Here is a 13,468-nt window from a genome sequence, read left to right as displayed (position 1 = left end):
CTCGACTGAGGGACCTTATACAGATAGTATGTGTGGGTTACAGAGATGAAGTAGTCATTCAAAAATCATGATAAAACACTAAGCACATTTTTACTACTAAAGTTATTTAGACTTGCCATTACATTTACATTTACGTCATTTAGCAGACGCTCGTTTCCTTTTTAATGAATTTGTAAAATAATTCAAAAAACATAATTACACTTTGACATTCTGAGGTATTGTGTGTAGGCCAGTGACAAATAAAATCTCTATTTAATCTATTTTAAATTCAGGCCATAACACAACAACATGTGGAGAATGTCAAGGGATGTGAATACTTTGTGAAGACACTGATCATTGGACCTAATGAGGAAATGGAGGCTGATTCCCAGTTCTAACAACTCATAACATTCTAAATTCTTAAGTCTAATAAAATGGCATTGATCTTTTCAGTTATGGTTGGTTGGAGGGATCAAACCCAGTGTGTTGGGTTGGCTGGGACTTTAGAGTGGTCTGTCAGGAATATATTTCAGGTCCAATCAACACTCTATTCCAGTGTTTCTTAGTCATGTTCCTGGGGACCCAATAGGTTTGATAATGAGACGATTAGTGGAATCAGGTGTGTAGTGCGAGGGCAAAAACTAAATTGTGCAGTGCATTGGGCCCCCAGGGCTCAGTTTTTCTAAAGTAATCTGGATTTGCCTATTGGATGGTATTAAGTATTAAAAGCATTGACAGACAGACTTTTTCCTTTATTTAATTAGGCAAGTCAGTTAAGAACAAATTCTTATTTACAATGACGGCCTACACCGGCCAAAACCGGACGACGCTGGGCCAATTATTCGCCTCCTTAAGGGACTCCCAATCACGGCCGGTTGTGATACAGCCTGGATTCGAACCTGTAGTGACAGCCTCTAGCACTGAGATGCAGTGCCTTAGACCACTGCGCCACTCAGGAGCCCAAAATGAACAGAACGGTCCCCATTCAAGTCAATTATTAATTCGTTAGATTCATAATATTTATATGTATTTAATCCCATTATATTATATCCTGATAGGCTAAATCCAGATAGATAACTTTGGAAAAACTGGGCCTAGGACTAGAGCACTGCTCTGTTCAGACAGACCACACCAGGAATATACTCTTGTAGTTTTTACATTTTACCACCAGAGGGCGGCTAATCCACATGGAACAGAGCCAGAGGTATTGTTGCATCACCTACCTGACTGGCTACCATCTTACTGACTGAATGAACTGTTTACCATCTTACTGACTGAATGAACTGGCTGCCATCTTACTGAATGAATGAACTGTCTACCCTCTTACTGACTGAATGAACTGTCTACCCTCTTACTGACTGAATGAACTGTCTACCCTCTTACTGACTGAATGAACTGTCTACCCTCTTACTGACTGAATGATCTGTCTACCCTCTTACTGACTGAATGAACTGTCTACCATCTTACTGACTGAATTAACTGTCTACCATCTTACTGACTGAATGAATGAACTGTCTACCATCTTACTGACTGAATGAACTGTCTACCATCTTACTGACTGAATTAACTGTCTACCATCTTACTGACTGAATGAATGAACTGTCTACCATCTTACTGACTGAATGAATGAACTGTCTACCCTCTTACTGACTGAATGAACTGTCTACCATCTTACTGACTGAATGAACTGTCTACCCTCTTACTGACTGAATGAACTGTCTACCATCTTACTGACTGAAGGAACTGTCTACCATCTTACTGACTGAAGGAACTGTCTACCATCTTACTGACTGAATGAAATGTCTACCCTCTTACTGACTGAATGAACTGTCTACCATCTTACTGACTGAATGAACTGTCTACCCTCTTACTGACTGAATGAACTGTCTACCATCTTACTGACTGAAGGAACTGTCTACCATCTTACTGACTGAATGAACTGTCTACCCTCTTACTGACTGAATGAGTGTTGCTAAATAAATCTCACTGAGTGAGTGAGTCTGCTAAATCTTACTGTATTATGTAAGCCCCGGAAGGCTTTATGTTTTCCTGGAATGTTCCTATTGCTTCTGTGAATAGTCGTTCCACCCAAAATATTATGGGCGTAATAGTCAAGAATAAAGATAACCGACAAAAACATATTATTGCTAAATATAGGAGAGAAATGATGTCCTATGAGACAGACCTAAGGTTGTATTGTTGAACAGACAACACACTCAGGTAAAAGGTACCACCAGGATGTTTATTTGTTTGGTGTGTTTGACCTCTGACCTTTAATATGTTCCTGGCATCGAAGGCCTCCCGCTCCTTCATGTTCTGCCTTCCTCCTGCGGCTTCGGCTGGAAAACACACAACAAAAGATAGGTAAACCCTGAGCACCGTGGGTAAACCCTGAGCACCGGGGGTAAACCCTGAGCACCGGGGGTAAACCCTGAGCACCGGGGTAAACCCTGAGCACCGGGGGTAAACCCTGAGCACCGGGGGTAAACCCTGAGCACCGCGTGTAAACTCTGAGCACCGGGGGTAATCCCTGAGCACCGGGGGTAAACCCTGAGCACCGGGGGTAAACCCTGAGCACTGGGGGTAAACCCTGATACTGAGAGCGTTGTCGTTTCCAAAATAGATATATTTGGGTGTTTTTGGAGCCTTTTTTGGTGTTTTATCTGAGCCTCTGCACAACGAGCATGAGGAAGTCTATCGCTGGTGGGGTATATTTCTCACAACCAAGTAAAAAAAGATGTCTGGACACTTAGAACACGTCATTTACATCCAAAATACAGATTTGGTTAACAAAAAGGTGAGCTTTGAAAAAGGTCCTTTGACCCTAATGAACAAAACACACACATCTAGTATATTAGGTGGACAACTCTACTTATAAAATCAAAAATGTGGGTTAACGAGGTTTAGTGGAGTTCACCGTCAACCATACCGTTTATTACAACACCGTTCAAACCAGGTGGATAACCCTATGAACTGTACTGGGAGATATGATCCTAAATGACTCTCTCTCTCTGAAAAACACAAAACAACTGACAGCCTTACCACCACCACCCTGATTTGTCAATGTCCCTGTCTTTTATGTAATAGCTGTGATTCTAACAACATAATGCTGACCATTCATCTGGTATGCAGCAGTGACGTAACTAAAACACTGCATTCTGAGCAATTCCCCTAGTCAACAACAAGAGCAGGTCTCTCTCTCTCTCTCTCTCTCTCTCTCTTTTTGCAACAGGGCAGAGTGTTTTCCAACAGCAGTGACAAGGGGTTTCATTCAGTTGGCCGTGGATCAAGTCCAGCCCTAGTTCTTTCACGCATGAGTTTACACAGGGTTGGCCAGCTGAGAGTGTCCAAGAGCACAACAAAGGGAGGGCTGTCCAAGAGCACAGGAGGAGGGGGTCTGTCCAAGAGCACAGGACAAAGGGAGGGTTCTGTCCAAGAGCACAGGACAAAGGGAGGGGGTCTGTCCAAGAGCACAGGACAAAGGGAGGGGGTCTGTCCAAGAGCACAGGACAAAGGGAGGGTCTGTCCAAGAGCACAGGACAAAGGGAGGGGTCTGTCCAAGAGCACAGGACAAAGGGAGGGGGTCTGTCCAAGAGCACAGGACAAAGGGAGGGGGTCTGTCCAAGAGCACAGGACAAAGGGGAGGGGGTCTGTCCAAGAGCACAGGACAAAGAGAGGGGGTCTGTCCAAGAGCACAGGACAAAGGGAGGGGGTCTGTCCAAGAGCACAGGACAAAGGGAGGGGGTCTGTCCAAGAGCACAGGACAAAGGGAGGGGTCTGTCCAAGAGCACAGGACAAAGGGAGGGGGTCTGTCCAAGAGCACAGGACAAAGAGAGGGGGTCTGTCCAAGAGCACAGGACAAAGAGAGGGGGTCTGTCCAAGAGCACAGGACAAAGGGAGGGGGTCTGTCCAAGAGCACAGGACAAAGGGAGGGGGTCTGTCCAAGAGCACAGGACAAAGGGAGGGGGTCTGTCCAAGAGCACAGGACAAAGGGAGGGGTCTGTCCAAGAGCACAGGACAAAGAGAGGGGGTCTGTCCAAGAGCACAGGACAAAGAGAGGGGGTCTGTCCAAGAGCACAGGACAAAGAGAGGGGGTCTGTCCAAGAGCACAGGACAAAGAGAGGGTCTGTCCAGAGCACAGGACAAAGAGAGGGGGTCTGTCCAAGAGCACAGGACAAAGGGAGGGTCTGTCCAGAGCACAGGACAAAGAGAGGGTCTGTCCAAGAGCACAGGACAAAGAGAGGGTCTGTCCAGAGCACAGGACAAAGAGAGGGTCTGTCCAGAGCACAGGACAAAGGGAGGGGGTCTGTCCAAGAGCACAGGACAAAGACAGGGTCTGTCCAAGAGCACAGGACAAAGAGAGGGTCTGTCCAGAGCACAGGACAAAGAGAGGGTCTGTCCAGAGCACAGGACAAAGGGAGGGGGTCTGTCCAAGAGCACAGGACAAAGAGAGGGTCTGTCCAGAGCACAGGACAAAGAGAGGGTCTGTCCAGAGCACAGGACAAAGGGAGGGTCTGTCCAGAGCACAGGACAAAGAGAGGGTCTGTCCAGAGCACAGGACAAAGGGAGGGTCTGTCCAGAGCGTCCACTAAAACTCTGTTTACTACTTCAGGAACAGGGACTGGGTCGCTCCTCTTCTCAGTTCACTGCAGCTAGCGACTGCAACGAGCTGCAACAAACACTCAAACTGGACAGTTTTATCTCAATCTCTTCATTCAAAGACTCAATCATGGACTCTTACTGAAAGTTGTGGCTGCTTTGCGTGATATATTGTTGTCTCTACCCTCTTGCCCTTTGTGCTGTCTGTGCCCAATAACGTTTGTACCATGTGTTGTGCTGCTACCATGTTGTGCTGCTGCCATGTTGTTGTCATGTGTTGCTGAGAAAAATAAAAATGTTATTTTATTTTTATAAACATTTTTATTTTATAAAAATACATTTTTTATTTCATATATTTTTAATCCTAGCCCCCGTCCTCGCAGGAGGCCTTTTGCCTTTTGGTAGGCCGTCATTGTAAATAAGAATTTGTTCTTAACTGACTTGCCTAGTTAAATAAAGGTTAAATAAAATACATTTTAAAAAAATGTAAAATCTAGGGGTTGTTGTTGTTGTTATGGTTGTTGCTACATCCGTGTTGTTGACATGGGGTGGTGTGTTCAGGTGTCAGTTTGGTTCACTAATGTGATTATGCTGTGACTCCATGTCCATCTTTATGCTGTGACTCCATGTCCATCTTTATGCTGTGACTCCATGTCCATCTTCATGCTGACTGACTCCATGTCCATCTTTATGCTGACTGACTCCATGTCCATCTTTATGCTGTGACTCCATGTCCATCTTCATGCTGATGACTCCATGTCCATCTTTATGCTGACTGACTCCATGTCCATCTTTATGCTGTGACTCCATGTCCATCTTTATGCTGTGACTCCATGTCCATCTTTATGCTGACTGACTCCATGTCCATCTTTATGCTGACTGACTCCATGTCCATCTTTATGCTGTGACTCCATGTCCATCTTTATGCTGACTGACTCCATGTCCATCTTTATGCTGACTGACTCCATGTCCATCTTTATGCTGTGACTCCATGTCCATCTTTATGCTGACTGACTCCATGTCCATCTTTATGCTGACTGACTCCATGTCCATCTTTATGCTGTGACTCCATGTCCATCTTTATGCTGTGACTCCATGTCCATCTTTATGCTGACTGACTCCATGTCCATCTTTATGCTGTGACTCCATGTCCATCTTTATGCTGACTGACTCCATGTCCATCTTTATGCTGACTGACTCCATGTCCATCTTTATGCTGTGACTCCATGTCCATCTTTATGCTGTGACTCCATGTCCATCTTTATGCTGTGACTCCATGTCCATCTTTATGCTGACTGACTCCATGTCCATCTTTATGCTGTGACTCCATGTCCATCTTTATGCTGACTGACTCCATGTCCATCTTTATGCTGACTGACTCCATGTCCATCTTTATGCTGACTGACTCCATGTCCATCTTTATGCTGATGACTCCATGTCCATCTTTATGCTGACTGACTCCATGTCCATCTTTATGCTGACTGACTCCATGTCCATCTTTATGCTGTGACTCCATGTCCATCTTTATGCTGTGACTCCATGTCCATCTTTATGCTGACTGACTCCATGTCCATCTTTATGCTGACTGACTCCATGTCCATCTTTATGCTGACTGACTCCATGTCCATCTTTATGCTGACTGACTCCATGTCCATCTTTATGCTGTGACTCCATGTCCATCTTTATGCTGACTGACTCCATGTCCATCTTTATGCTGACTGACTCCATGTCCATCTTTATGCTGACTGACTCCATGTCCATCTTTATGCTGACTGACTCCATGTCCATCTTTATGCTGACTGACTCCATGTCCATCTTTATGCTGACTGACTCCATGTCCATCTTTATGCTGACTGACTCCATTTCCATCTTTATGCTGACTGACTCCGAGTCCATCTTTATGCTGTGACTCCATGTCCATCTTTATGCTGACTGACTCCATGTCCATCTTTATGCTGTGACTCCATGTCCATCTTTATGCTGACTGACTCCATGTCCATCTTTATGCTGACTGACTCCATGTCCATCTTTATGCTGTGACTCCATGTCCATCTTTATGCTGTGACTCCATGTCCATCTTTATGCTGACTGACTCCATGTCCATCTTTATGCTGACTGACTCCATGTCCATCTTTATGCTGTGACTCCATGTCCATCTTTATGCTGTGACTCCATGTCCATCTTTATGCTGACTGACTGTGTCCAGTGACTCTGACTTAATGTCCATCTTTCTGCTGTGACTCCATGTCCATCTTTATGCTGACTGACTCCATGTCCATCTTTATGCTGACTGACTCCATGTCCATCTTTATGCTGACTGACTCCATGTCCATCTTTATGCTGACTGACTCCATGTCCATCTTTATGCTGACTGACTCCATGTCCATCTTTATGCTGACTGACTCCATGTCCATCTTTATGCTGACTGACTCCATGTCCATCTTTATGCTGACTGACTCCATGTCCATCTTTATGCTGTGACTCCATGTCCATCTTTATGCTGACTGACTCCATGTCCATCTTTATGCTGACTGACTCCATGTCCATCTTTATGCTGACTGACTCCATGTCCATCTTTATGCTGTGACTCCATGTCCATCTTTATGCTGACTGACTCCATGTCCATCTTTATGCTGACTGACTCCGAGTCCATCTTTATGCTGACTGACTCCGAGTCCATCTTTATGCTGTGACTCCATGTCCATCTTTATGCTGACTGACTCCATGTCCATCTTTATGCTGCTGACTCCATGTCCATCTTTATGCTGCTGACTCCATGTCCATCTTTATGCTGACTGACTCCATGTCCATCTTTATGCTGACTGACTCCATGTCCATCTTTATGCTGTGACTCCATGTCCATCTTTATGCTGTGACTCCATGTCCATCTTTATGCTGACTGACTCCATGTCCATCTTTATGCTGACTGACTCCATGTCCATCTTTATGCTGACTGACTCCATGTCCATCTTTATGCTGACTGACTCCATGTCCATCTTTATGCTGTGACTCCATGTCCATCTTTATGCTGACTGACTCCATGTCCATCTTTATGCTGACTGACTCCATGTCCATCTTCATGCTGACTGACTCCATGTCCATCTTCATGCTGACTGACTCCATGTCCATCTTTATGCTGACTGACTCCATGTCCATCTTTATGCTGACTGACTCCATGTCCATCTTTATGCTGACTGACTCCATGTCCATCTTTATGCTGACTGACTGTGTCCAGTGACTCTGACTTAATGTCCATCTTTATGCTGACTGACTGTGTCCAGTGACTCTGACTTAATGTCCATCTTTATGCTGACTGACTGTGTCCAGTGACTCTGACTTAATGTCCATCTTTATGCTGACTGACTGTGTCCAGTGACTCTGACTTAATGTCCATCTTTATGCTGACTGACTGTGTCCATCTGACTGTGACTTAATGTCCATCTTTATGCTGACTGACTGTGTCCATGTGACTCTGACTTAATGTCCATCTTTATGCTGACTGACTCCGAGTCCAGTGGCTCTGACTTAATGTCCATCTTTATGCTGACTGACTGTGTCCAGTGACTCTGACTTAATGTCCATCTTTATGCTGACTGACTGTGTCCAGTGGCTCTGACTTAATGTCCATCTTTATGCTGACTGACTGTGTCCAGTGACTCTGACTTAATGTCCATCTTTCTGAGTGGGAGGAGAATGAGGGAAACAGGCTCACATTATTAGGAGGATACTATGGGTCAGTTTTAGACAGTGGAAAGCCTGCTTTGAGAGAACAGTGACACTTATTTAGCATTTTCATTTCAAGTATGTGTGTGTGTGTGTGTGTGTGTGTTTGTACTCTAGTAAGGGTCCTTGTTTTCAAGCTGAAGCGCCAATACACATACCTAAACACACATCAGTGATGGCCATCGACAAAACCACTTTCTTCATCCTACCTGAAGCATCCTTCCTGAACAGAGTGTTCAACACTGTGCCGTGCAGTTTCACTCTGTCCCATTCTCTGACCATCAGCCCTGAGGAAACAAAGTGGTCCACCAGCCGCTCCACAATGGCCTGCAGCCTGCACAGCAGTCAACAGACAGTCAACACAAGAGTTAGTTGTTGTTACCTGGGAGCAACCCTCTCACACTGTTGACATCCTAATGATGAACATCATTTTAATCTACTAATTGTCACTCAATCGGTCATTAAATAGTAAACTGTAAAACTACATGCTATTTACAGTGCATTCGTTAAGTACTCAGACCCCTTGACTTTTTCCACATTTTGTTACGTTGCAGACTTATTCTAAAATGGACTAAATCGTTTTTTCCCCCCTTCAACAATCTACACACAATACCCCATAATGACAAAGCAAAAACAGGTTTTTAGAAATGTTTGCAAATGTATTAAAAATGTAAAACTGAAATATAACATTTACATAAGTATTCAGACCCTTTACTCAGCACTTTGTTGAAGCACCTATGGCAGCGATTACAGCCTCAAGTCTTCTTGGGTATGACGCTACAAGCTTGGCACATCTGTATCTGGGGAGTTTCTCCCATTCTTCTCTGCAGATCCTCTCAAGCTCTGTCAGGTTGGATGGGGAGTGTCGCTGCACAGCTATTTTCAGGTCTCTCCAGAGATCAATCGATCAGGTTCAAGTCCGGTCTCTGGCTGGGCCACTCAAGGGCATTCTGTCATGCACTGACAACTGTGGGACCTTCTATAGACAGGTACGTGCCTTTCCAAATCATGTCCAATCAATTGAATTTACCACAGGTGAACTTCAATCAAATTTTAGAAACATATCAAGGATGATCAATGGAAACAGGATGCACCTGAGCTCAATTTCAAGTCTCTCAGCAAAGGATCTGAATACTTTTTTTATTTAATACATTTGCAAATAATTTTAAAAAACTGTTTTCGCTTTGTCATTATGGGGTATTGTGTGTAGATTGCAGAGGTTTTTTGTTGCATTTAATCCATTTTAGAATAAGGCTGTGTTAAGGGGTCTGAATACTTTTCCCTAAGGCACTGTATATAGTGCTTTTCAAGGAGCCAGAGTCACTGTGGTACAAACTGTGGTTAAAGAGACATGAGAGAATCCAACCCTCAAGAGAAGGAACCAGACTCTTACTTGTCCGAACCATCTTTCACTTGGACCTTGGCATACAGGACATCCACCATGGCTGGGTCATCGTTCATGTACTCAATCCCTGTGACCTCTAGCGGGAGAGGCTTCCCTTCTGTGATGGTCCTGAAACATAACATAATGTGTGTTACATGACAGAACATAATGTGTGTTACATGACATAACATAATGTGTGTTACATGACATAACATAATGTGTGTTACATGACATAACATAATGTGTGTTACATGACAGAACATAATGTGTGTTACATGACATAACATAATGTGTGTTACATGACATAACATAATGTGTGTTACATGACATAACATAATGTGTGTTACATGACATATCATGTGTTACTTGACATAACATAACATGACATAACATGTGTTACATGACATAACATAATGTGTTACTTGACATAACATGATATAACAGTGTTACTTGACATAACATGATATAACATGTGTTACTTGACATAACATAACATGTGTTACATGACATAACATAATGTGTTACTTGACATAACATAATGTGTGTTACATGACATTACATAATGTGTGTTACATTACATTTATTTTTATTTATTTATTTCACCTTTATTTAACCAGGTAGGCAAGTTGAGAACAAGTTCTCATTTACAACTGCGACCTGGCCAAGATAAAGCAAAGCAGTGTGACACATACAACAACACAGAGTTACACATGGAGTAAAACAAACATACAGTCATTAATACAGTAGAAAAACAAGTCTATATACAATGTGAGCAAATGAGGTGAGATAAGGGAGGTAAAGGCAATAAAAAGGCCATGGTGGCAAAGTAAATACAATATAGCAAGTAAAACACTGGAATGGTAGATTTGTAGTGGAAGAAAGTGCAAAGTAGAAATAGCAATAATGGGGTGCAAAGGAGCAAAATAAATAAATAAATACAGTAGGGGAAGAGGTAGTTGTTTGGGCTAAATTATAGATGGGCTATGTACAGGTGCAGTGATCTGTGAACTGCTCTGACAGCTGGTGCTTAAAGCAAGTGAGGGAGATAAGTGTTTCCAGTTTTAGAGATTTTTGTAGTTCGTTCCAGTCATTGGCAGCAGAGAACTGTAAGGAGAGGCGGCCAAAGGAGGAATTGGCTTTGGGGGTGACCAGTGAGATTTACCTGCTGGAGCGCGTGCTACGGGTGGGTGCTGCTATGGTGACCAGTGTGACCAACATGACATAACATGTTACTTGACATAACATAACATGACATAACATAATGTGTTACTTGACATAACATGACAAAACATAATGTATGTTACATAACATGACATAACATGACATAATGTGTTACATGACATAACATGAGTTACATAACATGACATAATGTGTTACTTGACATAACATAACATGACATAACATAATGTGTGTTACATGACATAACATAATGTGTGTTACATGACATAACATAATGTGTGTTACATGGCATAATGTGTGTTCCTGGCTCCAACTCCAATTTCTATACAATCCCTACAATCTAGATAGGGATAGTCCCTCCCTGTTTCAGTCTGTTTTAATCTGTTTGATTCCTAATGAACATGACCCAGTTGTCAGTCAGTCATACCTACTTGATAAAGTCCTGACAGTGCTGGAGTTGTTTACATGCTTGGGTCACTTCCAGGTCGTTCAGCAGAGCCAGGGTGCCGACTGTTAGATGGAGCTTAGCAGGGTTCTGGAAGATGCTTCCATCTACTCCGTGGTCCTTAACAAGAGAGGAGAGAGACCTGAGATGAGCTGACCGCACAGAGAAACGCTGTATGGTGAAGTTGCCCCTAGACACTGATCTTAGGTCTGTTTTGCATTTCCTCCACTAATGGTTGAGATTAGTATTGGGGGAAGAGGAAACGGATCCTAGATGTGCACAATTTAACCCCAGAACCAGACAACCAAAGAAACTAAAACAGGGACCTAAGATCTCTGATAGCTATTCAGTCAATATAAACATGAATGGAATAGAGTCAAATCTCAAACTGGAGTTGGAGAATATTATGCACCATTTTACAGATTGTCATCCCTCCCATCCACCACGCACTCACTGATACACACACACACACACACACACACACACACACACACACACACACACACACACACACACACACACACTGAGACACAGACACACACACTCTTCCTTACCTGAGAACACTGCTCCAACACCTCCTCTTTAAACCTCAGGAATCCATCCTGAACTTGAGGGTGGTTAAGAGCGAACGACAGGAAGTGGGTGAACGGCTGCTTCTTGCGAAAGCTCTGCACCAGGAGCTCGACACGAGTCACGGCAGAGGAAACCGCGGCCTTCTGGGAGCCAGTGATCACTGGAACAATGTGAGACCGTTATTGTGTGACTGTAAATGTGAGACTTTTATTTTGATATCCCATGATTCTAGCCCTTGGGAGAAGAAGTTCCTGGATAATGCTTCAGTCTTAAGTTTAGCGTGGTTGCTGGACCCACATTCTTGGCTGACTCATTAATATGACTTGACAGCTGACAGAAAATCACTAAAATTCCCAGAGGTAGAGAAAGGAGAGTTTTGCTAGACTGGTCCCAGATCTGTTTGTGCTTGCATAGTGAACTCCTATAGTCATTGTTAATCACTTGCCTAGTTAAATAAAGGTTGAATAAAATAAAATAAAAACATGAAATGTCTTGTAATTCCGACCATAGGAGTTGGTGAGACAGCACAAACAGTCATAATATGGGACCAGGCTACAGTGTTGCACCAGTATCGTTACTATAGACCTCTGGTTTGGGCTGGTCTCCAAGCTCTGGTCCAGGGCGTTACGTGCGGCCTGACCCTTCTTTAAGAAGGCTGAAAAAGGCTCAAGCCCTGGACAAGAGGTACTGGTCTCTCCGCAAATAAAACGCCACTCACCAATCTGCCCTTCCACTCCTTGTTTTGGAATGCCGATGTCTGTCTTTGTGTCTGCCTCTAGCCTTCTACGTGTCTCTCCTTTCCTTCCGATGATGTATCTGTTAAAAACAACCACACACTTCTCTGGTTAGTACACCGTATCCTTGATTTTCATTGAAGATGTACACATAGACCTAATGACCATAATGAAACACCACACACACACACACACACACACACACACACACACACACACACACACACACACACTTTGCCTAAAATATTACCCTGTTACCATGTGGATATTCAGTCTTAAAGAAATCTCTACAAGCCAGAATGTTGAATAAAATTATATTTAAACGTACTTTACCGGTTGGTCCTTTTGACGGCAGGAAGTGGAGATAAACACAGGAAAGGATTATTAACCAGACTTTATGGGGCGTTGGTCTGTATGACTCCGTCAGCTTGTATTCCTGCTACACTACATGGCCAAAAGTATGTGGACACCTGCTCATCGAACATCTCATTCCATAATCATGGGCATTAATATGGAGTTGTTCCCCCCTTTGCTGCTATAACAGCCTCCACTCTTCTGGGAAGGATTTCCACTAGATGTTGGAACATTGCTGCGGGGACTTGCTTCCATTCAGCCACAAGAGCATTAGTGAGGTCAGGCACTGATGTTGGGCGATTAGACCTGGCTCACAGTTGGTGTTTCAATTCATCCCAAAGGTGTTTGATGGGGTTGTGGTCAGGGCTCTGTGCAAGCCAGTCAAGTTCTTCCACACCAATCTCGATAAAACATTTCTGTATGGACCTCACTTTGTGCACATGGGCTGAAACAGCTAAGGGGCCTTCCCCAAACTGTTGCCACAAAGTCGGAAGCACA

The 13,468-nt window shown here is 43.6% G+C and overlaps 1 protein-coding gene across 3 annotated transcripts in view; it reads right to left on the bottom strand.

Annotated features, from left to right (window-relative positions):
* LOC106560826 (activating signal cointegrator 1 complex subunit 1) overlaps positions 1–13,468 on the bottom strand; it is a 32,633-nt gene that overhangs the window by 17,222 nt on the left and 1,943 nt on the right. For 2 of the 3 annotated variants that reach the window (XM_045701080.1, XM_045701083.1), the window contains exons 3-8: positions 12,601–12,698; positions 11,864–12,042; positions 11,296–11,429; positions 9,695–9,814; positions 8,511–8,635; positions 2,251–2,318 (exon numbers count right to left, since the gene is read on the bottom strand). In XM_045701080.1, coding sequence (XP_045557036.1) covers positions 2,251–2,318; positions 8,511–8,635; positions 9,695–9,814; positions 11,296–11,429; positions 11,864–12,042; positions 12,601–12,698 — 724 coding nt within the window. Of the gene's footprint in view, positions 1–2,250; positions 2,319–8,134; positions 8,257–8,510; positions 8,636–9,694; positions 9,815–11,295; positions 11,430–11,863; positions 12,043–12,600; positions 12,699–13,468 lie in introns of those variants that run through there. The other variant, XM_045701082.1, reaches the window with a different exon arrangement.

Source organism: Salmo salar, chromosome ssa18, assembly GCF_905237065.1.
Source record: "Salmo salar chromosome ssa18, Ssal_v3.1, whole genome shotgun sequence".
Classification (NCBI taxonomy): Eukaryota; Metazoa; Chordata; class Actinopteri; order Salmoniformes; family Salmonidae; genus Salmo; species Salmo salar.
This window is presented reverse-complemented; position numbering and strand designations above follow the sequence as displayed.